Genomic DNA, 14,354 nt, shown 5'->3' on the forward strand with positions numbered 1-14,354 from the left:
AATTTGTTGCAATACGAGTTTGAAGTAGTAATATTTTATAAAAACATCACAGAATTGCGAGAAACGTTTCACTCCACTGAATTATAAGTCATAAAATTGGACACTGCAGCGGTTCTATGGGAAACTTATTTTTTTCTGATGAAAACAATCAGACAGACATTGGAAACTGCCTCTTTTGTGCAGTCCGAAATGACGGCCAGTGGGTTGAGTCAAAGGATATCAATGGTTACTGGATATGTTGTTTCTCAAGAGACTATAAGGATGGTAATCAAAGAAATTGACCTGATGTTTCTGACGCCGATGTCTCAATGCGTTGGGGCATATGGACTTTATTCTTATATTGCTGCGATTTTATTCTCATAATTTCAACTTTATTCTCGTAACTTTGACCTTATTCTCGTACTGCTACGAATTTATTCTCATAAATGTGACATTTTTCTCAAAATATTACGACTTTATTGTAATTCATTTCCTTATTGCTAAATCCTAGCCTAAAGTAGAATTTAGGCGAATCCTCCACATCCATTTTTATGCAAAACAGCTAAATTTTTCTCGCAATTCTGTGATTTGTCTCAAAATATTACCACTTTAATCTCATATTGCTTTGACTTCATTCTCAACATATTTTGACTTTTTTTTCCACAAGTTTGACTTTTTTTCCCAAAATATTACGACTTCTCTTATAATCTTAGATTTTTTTTTTTTATATCACACTAAAACATTGTTGTAATTCAAAACTAGATATGACATGACATATACTTTTCATTTTTGCGCGATGCTTTCTTTTGCCAAGCGACTTCAACGAAAAAAAAAAGAGCATCCGCTTTTTTCATTCGCATCTGTCACTAGTAGAACAAACTGCAAAACTAGATCTTGCTGAGGCATCGGAATCAACGCCTCTTTTTAAGTTGAGATATGAAATAATGCAAACATGATGCCTTCAGTCATATCTGTTTATAACACCTTTACTGGCCATTCGCTTTCTCAGCAGTCAGTACGTTACACCCTGTAAGATACAGTACGTCTTGTATGAGTAAAACGTTTTCCGTATTGAACGAGACTGGAATAACCCTGTGTTTGTCTGATGCAGGTAGTAGAGATGTGCGAGATTTTCCATGCACACCTTTGTGCAACAGTCCCCTCTTTCATATTATCTTCTAAAGTACTGTTACATCAGATCTTTCTGCACATATGCTCATTTGGATTTGATCCACTAATGACATAAGCAAAGCCAAAATTCAAGCCTAAAGAAAACCGCGCATTTCGGATTCCTCAGACTGCCAACAACGGAAAGAACGCTTGTTGAAAAAATTGAAGGAGTTGCCTTTTCATTTAAAGAGATCCAGATTCGGACTAACAACAAGGGTTGATTAATAAAACAATTGGAAAAATATGATTTGGAAAAGAATTCAGAACATTGGATAGGGATTATGCACCTGTGGTATGATTCGGCTTTAAATAATGAACTAACTTGTATCGGAATGGCATCATGGTGGGAAGTGACTCAATAGACAGGTTGTCTGTGTTTAGGTATGTGCCACTGGCAGTGGCTCCTGTCCTTCACACAAACCAATGGAATTTAATGGAACCGTGTTAGGCTTTCTGAATGGACGGTGTGTGCACGTGTGTGTGAGTATGAGTGTGTGTGAGTTTGAAAAATATGATCCTTTCGTCTATCTTTGACTGCTACCCTGAAATCATCACAATAACACAAAACTGAAAGAAACAACAACCTTTAAGAGCAATTTAAAGAATTCACAAGAGTTCATACCTGTCACAAGATATGATCAAGACATTGTTTGAGATTTGACTTAAAACCTAAGAATTTGTAAAGAAAAATGTTGTTGTTAATGCCATAAAATAGCCAGTTTGTCTTTCGCTGACTTCTAGTGGAAACTCACTAAGAAAAGCTACTTTTTTGCATATTCCAAAAATGTGTTCACATGATAACCAAGGCTAAGAAAGACCCTGCTAAAAACTGAAGTCTTTAAAGAATGACGCACTGTTCAGTACCTATAAGTTGTAAGTTTTTTCCTAATGAGTGAACCAGTGGTGACTGCAGAACAGAAAAAACTCCCTGAGATGGCATGAGGAAAAAACTTAAGAGGAACAAGACTTAAAAGGGACTCTGTCCTCATCTGGGTGTCACAGAATGTCCAATAATTACCGTTCTATTAGTGTTGAGGGGTTCAGTGATGAGTGCTAAATGCCAAGCTGTTCATGCAACCTGTGGTTCTAAGACACTTTAGTAGACGGTTGATATTAATTACAGTCCAAATCCATCCCCAAAGTTCTCAGTAACTTCATGGATCTTCAGGGTGTTTTACACACTGACTGTTGTATTATACACTGGATAACATCACGCAGGGTGCCAGCACATCCATGTCACAGGATAATCTGTTCGGCATCCGTTCAGACGGATTTTACAGATTTATGTATGAAAAAAAAAAGTTTTTTATAATTGATAGAAATTGGGTATTAGGATTATGGGTTATACAAGTGGTCCCCAAACTTTTTCGGATTAATTTCAGACAATATTTTCACGGACAGGTGAAAAAATAAAATGATACGACCGGCATAAAAACTGGTATTTTCTAAATATAATAATAAACCACTCTTTTGTTTTTTGTTCATTTTCTAGCTTGGGGGTTTAATTCTTTTGGGTAATGTATTATGTGTTAGCGGCTGGAGCAGCCCCTTTATGAAGGTAGCGGGTGTAGGTAAGACATGTGACCGAGGCATCTTGACATGGATCAAGAGTGAGTCATAGACAGATGCGGCGGGGGGAATCTGGCAATTTTCCAAAATAAAACATTGTTTAGAATCAGATAATAAATAAATCGGAAATAATGTAAGTTATGTATTCTTTCTGTTTTGACCGATTGACCCACAGACCGGTCTTTGGGGACCAGTGGGTTATACAGCAACATGAGAAAGGGACTCCCCAAAAACTAGAGTATCAGCTCACTGACAAAATTTATTTTCCATTCATGCTTTCATCCTAATCAGTAGAGCATGTGTAGTTTAAACGCAAAAAAAGAAATTAGACCATGCGAGGCACATTCTAGATGAAACCGGTCAGAAAAAAGACTTTCTTATATTAAAGATGCTGGAGGGTGTTTGTATAAAACTGCCCAGAGCATGCCTAGCCAGGCATTTTGTGCCCTCTTTGGTGGCCCATTGGGGAAAAGCTTACTGGGCTTTCCATTGTAGACTGAGCATTGCTATTTGGTCTATTTCAATTCTTTTAGTGGATCACTTGTTGGCTAGCATGTGATTATCCAATACTGTGGTTCAGGCAACTCATACTTTGCATTTGTTCCTAGTGTTGAACCTGCTCATTACAGATGCGATGTCATATGCTTCTTTCCCAAGCTGGTGTAACCATAAAACCATAAATTGTACTGTTTACATGTAAACCTTCACTAGAGAAGCCTTTATAGACATCAGGATTGATAAATGTTTACTGCAATTCACCTGATTTGATTTTTTTTTTATTGACTTTTCCATTGCTTCTACGGATTGAGCGAATGTTACTGGATAAAATATCAAACATAACACTCCATGTGAAATAGTAAAATGTAATTCCATGCAAAATAACTTTATTTTACACTTTATTCTTTTATAAAAAAAAAAAACATGAACATTTGCTAAAGGAAAAAATATGTATATATTCATTAATTAATATAATTATGTAAATAATACATTTCAAATAATTATAATAGTACAGCGGGCTCCGTGCAGTAAAAACAAACAGCACGTGGGGTCAGTGAATCACCTCTAGAGGCCGCTACCGGTATGACAGCGGACAAAAAGCCGGAAAAACTATCAGTATGAATTTTTGCTGACTATCAGTACTAAGGCCTCTATTAATAACTAATGGAAAGTTTAGTTAAAAAGCCAACTTTCATTATCAAATACAGACATGATATATGTAAAACATATATTTAAATGAAAATTTTCTAGATGTGTTTCTGGCATTGTTCAGAGGGCTGTGGGGCGGGCCGTATTCGGCCGGCTGGCTGTAGTTTAGGGACTTTGGGGAGCGTCTTGATTTTATTTGTATGTCTATTAAAAAATATATTCAAATATATTTAAAGCATAAAGCAAGCTATTTCGAAGACAAATCATTTTAGACATTTTGCCCTCAAACCTGATTGGACCTATTTCAAAATCAGAGCACATCATGTTCTCTTTACAATGATAATTCATCCTTAACCCTCAAAGTGGAACTACTCGTTCTCGCTAATGAGGCTCTAGCATGAACACATGGACATGGACCATAATGCTTTTACCATTTAGTGGTGGAGAAATAATGAAAAATAAATGTGACCATGTTATTGATGCATGGTAGAGCAGAGAATCACTTAAGAACTGACTTTTCTGCCAGCACTAAGAGGTCATTTCAGAACATTAAGCATGTACATTATGTTTTCAGTCTCACAGTTTGATTTATTGTTGAGGTTTTCATCAAGCAACATTCTTTTTGAAACCTATATGTGGGTCTCAACCGATTTTTTTCGGGCATAATGTGTCTCGATACTTTTCCAAATGATTTGTTAGAACAAGCTACCTTGTCCACGTATCTTGAATCTACTAGCTGGTAGGGGAAAGATTTGGTCATGAGTTTTGTTGATTTTATGCAGTTAACTCGATAAGCAACAATACATTTTCATGTATGCAGTCTTATGATGGTGCATTTAAGATGATAAATCTATTTCAATACCACAATTTTCATGAAAAGCATCAAGTATCGTAGCTACTTTAAATTTCATGTTTAAATGATTGCATTTGACTTAAACTACAAGATCCACATAAGATATCTATATTTTATAGTGGTGCACTTGCTTTTCTTGTAATGTACCTCTTAATTCTAGAATATGGGCTCTTCAATCTTTATTTGCTTCGCAGCTTCTCTGTAGGACTTATTCAGTTTTTGAGGCTCAGCTGAACAGCAGAAAACAATAATTTTTTTTATTTTTTATAAAAATAAAAAATAAAATAAAAAATTGTCCTTGCACATTACACATGGCTTGTTATTCTTGCTGCTAAAAAGTGGTACAGAAGCTGATATCTTCTGGTCTCCTATTATGCTCTTTTCTATCTTGAAATAAAATGCTCAAATGCTTAAATTTGGTATATAATTGTAAATTGTAAACTTGGACTTGAATTTCAAGTGACATTAAAAGCCATTCAAAAAGTATTCAATTTAACCCAATGCTACCTTTTACATACTTATGAGAATGTATTGATAAAATAAATAAAGCAGCACATGTTTAATAGGAAAAAAAAAAGACATACTGTATAAAGTACAACGTTTGGTTGCAGCATACCTATGGCAAAGTTTTACAATATTCTGACTATAGCACAAGCTAGGGGACACTTCCAGTGTTTTCCCTATCTTCTATCCTGTCTATCATTATTCTATCCTTCTATCATTATAGCTAATGGTCAGCTGGAAAGTAGCATGCTGTAAGAGAATGATCTAGAAACCTTTTGGGTTTTGTAGAGTGTGCTTGGTTAGCATAGAGCGGTAGGGTAATTGATCAAATGGTGCAGGATCATTTTATCATATTGCTCTGGGGCAAATAGCTGGCTACTCTAGATAAGGCTGTTCAGCTCATAGATTATCTGGTGCTGTATTGTCTAGCAGACAGCCCCTTCCTTACACAATAAACTTTCTTTCGGCTTCTCCCATTAGGGGTCGCTACAGCGGATCATCCACATATTTGATTTGGCACATGTTTTACACTGGATGCCCTTCCTAACACAACCCTCCCCATTTATCCGGGCTTGGGACCAGCACTGAGAGTGGCTGGGGTTGGTTCCCCAACCGGGGATCGAACCCGGGCCGCAGCGGTGAGAGCGCAGCATCCTAACCACTAGACCACCAGGGACCCCCCCTTCCTTACACATTATCACCTTCACAGCACAGCTCTCCCAGTGTTTTTGCCACTTCTGGAATGTGTCCTGGAAGCACCTGTGAAAGACCTTCTGTGATTTGCACTAGATCTGTGCAATGGTGTTAAAGGCAATGTTTAAGCTGGATCTTCATCTTCGGGAAGATGGCGAAGTCCACAGGAGCCAAATCTGGCGAGTAGGATGGGTGTGGAAGTGAGATCATGTTGTTTCCGGCAAAAAAACTCACGTGTGGGGAGAGCAACATGGTCAGAATAGCACCAGTTGTATAGCTCCTGATGTACACAGGATGATGTTTTTTGGCACATTGACTTTACAAGGTTGTTGCTTCCTGTGACTGTGCATGCAGCCTTGTGCTACCATTTGTGGGTGTGTTACAAAAACTAGTCTCAATCTTTTTGTTCCCTTTCAGGAACTTGAGCTACGTCAACAATGCTTTGGGAACGCCTCTGCGTGACCACATTCTGAACCACTTGTGTAATCTGGGAAGCATGTGGCGTCACCGGCGGGGTCATGTAGTGACCAGAAAGCTACAAAACTCAAGTCAAGTCAAGTTTATTTCTATAGTGCTTTTCACACAGATATTTGAGTTTATGGAACCAGGAGCTACTGAGCAATTCATAAATAGCTCAACATTTGCGATCATCATAAATCCAACACCAGATTCTTCATGCCAGAGCCTTTAAACACTCAAAGAGATCCAATGTCAAAACTCCACATGAAGTGGAATCCAAATGGCGTACTTCTCAATTGTACTTCTCTAGATGGTTTAGGATGTTTGTAGGGTCGGCATCTACTTCTTTAAAGGTCCACAATCTTCATGAGGTGGGACGTGACTGGAGCTGGAGCAACCTCAGGATGCCTCGGGATGGGTAGAGAGAGAGAAGCAGTGGAGAGGAATTAGCATAGCTCCTGTTCATGATATTAACAGGCACAAGTTCTTAATGTGCATGTGATCAGATGTACTGAAGCAGATGGTTATTATGTGATGTGTGTTATGTGTTGGCCTTGCTAAGCACTTGACCTGGGAGAGTGTGTCTGAGCCCCGAACACTGTCAGGAAAACTACAAAGTTTAGGAGCTAAATGTGAAAATGTTCCACCACCTTTAGTGGACTTTGCTATTCTAGGAACTACTAGAAGTCCGGAGTTTTGAGATCTCAAGGAGCTTGACAGACTATAGCGTGTTTGAAGACTATAAAGTTAAATAGAAGCCAAACCATTAAGTGTTTTGTAGGTAAGAAGTAGTTGTTTGTAGTCGATTCGAAACTTAACAGGTAACCAGTGTAGGGATGATAAGATTAGGGTTCAATTATCATATTTTTTCGACCTTGTGAGAACTTTGGCTGCTGCATTCTGGACCAACTGTAGCTTGTTTATTAATGATGCAGGACAACTAGTAATGCATTACAATAGTCCAGTCTGGATATCATGAATGCATGGATGATCTTTTCTGCATCAGATATAGATAACATGTTTCTTAGCTTAGCAATATTTCTAAGGTGAAAAAAGGCTGTTTTTGTAATATAGATGATATGATTTTTAAAAGACAAGTTGCTGTCTAAAATAACTCCCAGGTCTTTTACTGTTGAACTAGTAGTCACAGAAAATCCTTCTAAATGTTGGTTGAAATGCTGGAGCTTCTGTGTACTGTTTTTTAGGCCGAGCAAAATCTTAGTCTTATCAAGATTTATTAATAGAGTGTTATGAGTCATCCAATCTTTTAATTGTTTGACACACTCAAAAAGAAAGTTTAATGTGTAAGGAAGGGGCTGCCTGCTACACAATACAGCACCAGATAATCTATGAGCTGAACAGCCTCATCAAGCCAATTGACCTGTATCGTCTGATTTCGATGAGATATATAGTTGGGTATCATCAGCATAACAGTGGAACTAATCACATGCCTTCTAATAATATTTCTCAAGGGAAACATGTTTATTGTAAAAAGCAGGGGTCCTAGAACTGAACCTTGTGGCACCCCATCATTTACTTGCATTAACCTGGATAGTTCTCTATTTAAATCTACGAAATGGTAACGATCAGACAGGTAGGATTTAAACCAGCTTAATGCCTGTCCCTGAATGCCGATGTAATTTTGTAAGCAATGTAGGAGATCATGATCTATAGTGTCGAATGCAGCACTAAGATTTAGCAGAACTAACAGATAGATGTTGCCTTGGTCTGAAGCTAAAAACAGGTCATTAGTGATTTTAACTAGAGCAGTTTCTGTGCTATGATGGTGCTTAAAAGCTGGCTACAAAATACACTGTGCCCGCTTCTCCTCAGTGCCCTCAGGAGATTGTTTGGTTAATGCTGCCACTCAGTGTTTCAGGGCACAGCGGTCTCCAGTGAGTGCCTCCCTCAGCTTTTGCCTGGGAACGTAGCGGTGTTGGGTGGCCTGCGGCATCCCAGGAGCCCTCTAGAACACTCTAGCTCTCTAGCTGCTCTAGGCATGCCATAGGACGTTCTCGAGAGACTGATTCCCTTAGTAGCCTATCTGGCAGCCTGGAAAATCCTGCCAAATGTGTCTCCATAGGCCCTGCACACCGTAGATAGAGGCTACAAGATTCGGTTCAGGTCTCTTCCACCTCGGTTCAACAGGGTGTTTCCCACTCTGGTCATGCAACAAGAAGTAAACACTCTATTGAGAAAGGAGGCCATCGAGGTGGTCCCTTCCCCTGACAGAGAGTTCGGGTTCTACAGCTGGTACTTCATAGCTCCCAAAAAGGATGGGGGGCTGCGCCCCATTTCAGATCTCACTCATGAAGCTTAGGTTTAAGATGCTCACGCTGAAACAAGTCATGTCTTAAATCAGGTCCAAGGACTAGTTCGTCCCGATAGATCTGAGAGACGCATACTTCCATATACCCATTTTCCTCCACACAGGAAGTTCCTGAGAATTGCTTTTGTGGGCGAAGCTTAACAATATCAGGTTTTTCTTGCACTCTCACCTCGCACTTTCACAAGTGTGTGGATGCAGCTCTTGCTCCTCTAAACCGCATACTGTATTAGATCGATGATTGTTTGACTTTGCATTTAGATGTTGTTCTCGCCCACATGAAGACGTTGGGCTTGAAAATAAAAGCCAATAAAAGTGTGCTTTCTCCAGTACAGAGGACCACCTATCTAGGCATAGTATGGGATTCAACCACAATGCAGGTGAACTTGTCTCCTGCTTGAATCGAGTCGATCCTCACGGCTGTCAAGAGAGTAAGAGAAGGCCAGTCACTCACTGTAAAGCAATTTCAAAGACTGCTTGGTTTGATGGCAACTACGTCCAATGTGATATATGTTTGCCCTTCTGCACATGAGACCCCTGCAGTGGTGGCTCAGAACCGGAGGGTTTTCCCGGAGGTGCAACCCACGCCGCATGATCAAGGTCATGCGGCAAACCTTCGGGCTTTAGACATGTGAAAGAAACCATGGTTCCTGTCACAGGGCCCCATGTTGGGAGCTCCTTGTCGTCACATATTAATGACAGATGCCTCCCTCATGGGCTAAGTGGCAGTCATGAGTGGCCACTCCACCCAAGGTCTATGGAAAGGGCCCTATCTCTTGAGGCACATCAACTGCCTGGAGATGCTGGCCATGCTTCTAGTGCTGAAGCATTTCCTCCCAGACATGAGGGGTCATCCTGTAGTCCCAAAGGAAGCTGTTCACTGTGGGCAGTATACATCCCAGGGTGCCTAAACCAGGTAGCAGATGCCCTTTCGAGGCAAGGGCCAAGGCCTGGGGAATGGAGTCTCCACCCAGAAGTGGTGAAGCAAATATGGAGGAAGTTTTACAGAGCACAACCTGTTTGCGACTAGAGAGACTTTGCACTGTCCCCTCCGGTTTTCCTTTATTTACCCAGCTCCTCTTGGACTGAACTCTGAGGCCATGCCTGTATACCCCCCATTGCTATGCTTCTGGGACATCTGGAGAGAGTTCACCAGTATGGAGTCTGTCTTCTTCAAGTAGCCCCTTGCTGGCTTGGCCACAATTGTGACATCCTAACTGGTAATGATGCCTAAATTAGGCATCTAGATAAATAAGACTAGTTGCTAGAGCTATTTCTGATCCCCAGCTGCCCAGTTATTCTACATATGCTTTAGACTTAATGGTGTACATGTATAACTTAGACAGTATTAGACATGTGTTTGCATTTGCAGCCCATATCCTACCTCCAGCTGAGAGGAAGTATTCAGCTGTTGTGAGAGAAATACTTGAATAAGCAAAGAAGTATGTTCCTTTGCGGGCCATTTATCTGCTCAGGAACTTATTACAATATTGCCATAAACAGAAACAGATTGTATGAATAACCAGCTGGTCAGTGAACCTCCTGTCCTACTCAGACTGTATGTAATTAACGTTTAAACTTTTAAATGATTTATGGCAATTGATTCTGATCGGGAAATGTATGATTAGTTTTGTTTTCAGTTATTTATAAATATAATAATTGTATTAAATATACGTAGATATAAGTAATTATATCATAACTTTTCTGTTGTAAGTATTATGTACTCTCTAAGTTTGACAATATTGTAAAACAAGCTGTACAATCTTATGTACAGCATATATTGACCAACAACGATATCACCAAACTCTATCACCATAAGTTTTGTTTTTTACATTTACATTTACATTTGCATTTAGCAGACGCCCTTGTCCAAAGCGACGTACAAAAGCACTTTGAGTCTCTAGCATTTAATAAATCAACACTGGTACACTAGATTACAAACTTAATATAAATATAATTCTTGAATTCTACAAAGCAAACTTTGAAAGTGCTTAATTTGAGTGTTTCAGGAAGAGGTAGGTAGAGAAGAAGTATACTTACCACTAATTCTGAGAGAAGGTGGTACCAGTCGAGTAGTGCTGAAGGATCTTAGACAACGTGGTGCAGTGTGAGGTGTGATGAGGTCTCTGAGGTAAGATGGTGCTGGTCCACTGATGCTTGTAGGCAAGCATCCGTGTTTTGAATCTGATATGTGGTTTTTAATTTTTAGTTATAATACTGGCCCTGTCTCATTTTTATTTGGTCTTAAACTTGACTTAGCCTCAAACTCCTGTCTTAGACTTGACAATGGAGGTCTCAACTACAGCACAATGAGCAAAGAAATATAAAGCCCAGGTCCAGATAAGAACCATACTTCTCAAGACTTCACATCAATTCCCCAGAAAGTACTTCTTATCATAGTGGTAAAAACTTTATAGTAAATCCCTGGTGGCTCTAAAAAGGAGTGGAGATTTATCATGGGAATAGTAAATGGAATGAATGCTTAAGTTAAATAGATGCAGAGGTGACACCGAAGGCCTCCTTTAGATTATTGCCCCACTTTAAGTTTCCACTTGTGATTTCACCACTAATTAGTGCATCTCTGCAAACCTAGAACTCTGTAGTCTGTTCTGTAAACTCTCAGCTCATGAAGCTTGGTTTATAGAGGCCTTAATGTATGGAAGAGTAAAATCTGCTCAAATGAGGGTCTATTGTACACTGAAACATTGCACTAAGTAACTGTATCAGCAAGATAATGTTCCAAAGATGGAATGTCGTGACATGGAATGGCTGTTACTTTAGTAAACTATACCACGTTGTCAGAAATCCACAGCCAATGTTCCTTGTCACATTTTATTTGAATTTTGTAAGAAGGAAATCAGATCCAGAAGGGTTTATCTTAGCATTCAATTCACCTTTTGCAGGCAAACCGCTGTGTTAGTTAACTTAGCCTGTGATGGGAAGAAGTCTTGCATAAATTAGGTCTAAAAGGTTAAAGATGATGTGTCTGTAGACCACGTATATGGTAGAAAGACTTTGTCTCAATCTAATAATATCAATAAAGTAATACAAATGCAATGAATATACTCTTTCATAGTACATGTAGTACTCAAATTTAGAGAAAGAACAAGCTTGGCAGTGATATGCTATGTGTAATATTTTAGTTATTTTTTGTGATGGGGTTTTGCAAATGTGGCAAATCTTAGGATTACTGAGCGACTTTAATTTCCCCTGAAGTTCTAATTTCTTGTATAGTATTTGAAAAATAAGAGGAAAAATTGGGGTGGGGGATTGTTTCAATATGATTATGTGTTCATTCGCCAGATGGCAAAAACTAGACAAAAGATATATACAGACACTCCCCACCTTACAAATGATATGATAATATGATAACTGATTTATGTAATGTCTTCATAAACCATTCACATCCACACCCTATTAAATTTATTCATTTATTTGTTCGTTCCATTATTTAGCCATTCATTCATTCATTCATTCATTCATTATTATATTATTCAGCAATAACATACTTAACAGTTACACATAATAAATAAATGAATGTTATAATATTTAAATGGAAATTCACTCATAAAGGTCTTCAAATTAAACATGGCATTATACATTACATCCCAATATTATACCCCAAACATCACCTGTAATGAAAGTGTGCTACTGATTTGCAAAGAATTTACCTTTATTGATTTTACATTGTTCTTCTCAGGTGTTGTCAGACAGGTGAAGCCCCTGGTTGGCCCTTTGAAAACGGTTCTGAAGCTCGCCATGAATTACGTCACAAATGGAGTCATCTCTTATCGGAACATCATCAACGTTCACATCTATGTCTCTGAATTCTGGTTTTAAATGGACAGCATCTATTTTTCACGTAGATTTCTATTTTTGAGCCTCTAAAAATTGTTGAAATGTTTGCATGCCACAATCTAATACAGAGTATAATAATAATAGCTAAACCTTTATTTTGATAATGTAGTTTAGACTGTCTATAAAACATTCACGAAGCAGTGTAACATAACCATATTTAAACAGCATGTCATAAACCGTATCAGTAGAGTCCACACGGGCTGGATTTAAAATTGTTTGAGAAGTAAAAAGATGAGTTGGGAATCCGTTTTATACATCAACAACAAATTATATATTGTTCAGATAAAATGAAAGCAAACAAATGTGATATGTGACTTCTGATAGTCTGTGATAGTCAGTAATGTTATAGATTATCTACGAAACATAAGCAACCTTAAATTCTTTACTTGTTGCTTGAATGTATTGATGTCCTCATTCTTCACAGCTAAATCAGTCATTTTTTCACAGATTTGTTTAAGGTTTTACTCAGTATGTCCACAAGTTATTTTTACACAAATAGAGACGTGGCTCTGTTGATTTCTTTTCATGTTTGTCATTGTGTTGTATTAATTCTCATTCATTCACACATTCAATCATCCAATTAATCAATCAATCAACTTTTATCCTGGTCAGGAACAATTATTAATTCAAGTAGGTTTTTTCTGAATCTGTTTTGGGGAATTAGACTGAAACACTGGGAGTAATAAACAAGCATAACATTATTACATTATATCATTAGAACTGGTGAGGTCAATAACAATGATGATCTCTTCATTTTGCCCTAAAAGTTGACATGTTAGAAGCAGGAAAAATGGGCAAGTGTAAGGATTTGAGTGAGTTTGACAGGTGCCAATTTGTGATGTCTAGACGACTGGGTCAGAGCATCTACCAAACTGCAGCTCTTTTGGGATGTTCCCGGTCTGCAGTGGTCAGTATATATCAAAAGTGGTCCAAGGAAGGAACAGTGGTGAACCGCGACAGGGTCAAAGGTGACTAAGGATAATTGATGCATGTGGGCAGCTAAAGCTGGTTCATATGGTCCAATCCAACAGATGAGCTCCTGTAGCTCAAACTGCTGAAGAAGTTAATTTCCGACAGGTCACGACTGTTTTGGCATCAAAAGGGAGACCAACACAATATTAGGTGGTCATAAGGTTATGCCTGATTTGTGGCCATAAAGTGGTCGGTGTAAGCTAGTTTTTTAAAAGCGGGTGGACTCATGCTATTGCCATGATGCTACTGTATGAATTTAATTTAATACAGTTGTACTTGTATAGCGATTTTAACAATAGACAATTATCCCAAAGCAGCTGCACAGAGATAATGCAGTTCTAAAAGAATGTATGTTTCTTCTTCTTCTTCTTCTTCTTTTTACGGCTTCTCCCATTAGGGGTCGACACAGCGGATCATCCGTCTCCATACCCCCCTGTCCTCTACATCTGCCTCTTTCAAACCAACTACCTGCATGTCTTCCTTCAACACATCCATAAACCTCCTCCTTAGTCTTCCTCTTTTCCTCCTTCCTGGTAGCTCCATTCTCAGCATTCTTCTACCGATATACCCCATGTCCCTCCTCTGCACATGTCCAAACCATCTCAATCTCGCCTCGCGCTGTCCCTCTAATAAATCTCTAATCTTGTCCATCGTCACCACTCCCAACGAAAACCTCGACATCTTCAACTCTGCTACCTCCAGCTCCACCTCCTGTCTTTTACTCAATGCCACAGTCTCTAAACCGTATAAGTTCATTCCTTATAATTTAAGTTTATCTCTAATGAGTGAACCAGTGGTGAGTGTGGCAAGGAAAAACTCCCTGAG

General features: G+C 38.7%; 1 protein-coding gene across 1 annotated transcript in view; it reads left to right on the forward strand.

Moving 5' to 3' along the window:
• The window catches only part of fbln1 (fibulin 1), a 40,329-nt gene extending 27,248 nt beyond the window's left edge, over positions 1 to 13,081 (forward strand). Inside the window, exon 18 of the mRNA XM_046860141.1 lies at positions 12,400 to 13,081. Within this exon, the coding sequence (XP_046716097.1) occupies positions 12,400 to 12,539 (140 nt within the window). The 3' untranslated portion in view covers positions 12,540 to 13,081. The remainder of the gene's footprint in view (positions 1 to 12,399) is intronic.
• The last annotated feature ends 1,273 nt before the right edge of the window (positions 13,082 to 14,354 follow it).

Source organism: Silurus meridionalis, chromosome 10 (genome assembly GCF_014805685.1).
Source record: "Silurus meridionalis isolate SWU-2019-XX chromosome 10, ASM1480568v1, whole genome shotgun sequence".
In the NCBI taxonomy this organism is placed as follows: Eukaryota; Metazoa; Chordata; class Actinopteri; order Siluriformes; family Siluridae; genus Silurus; species Silurus meridionalis.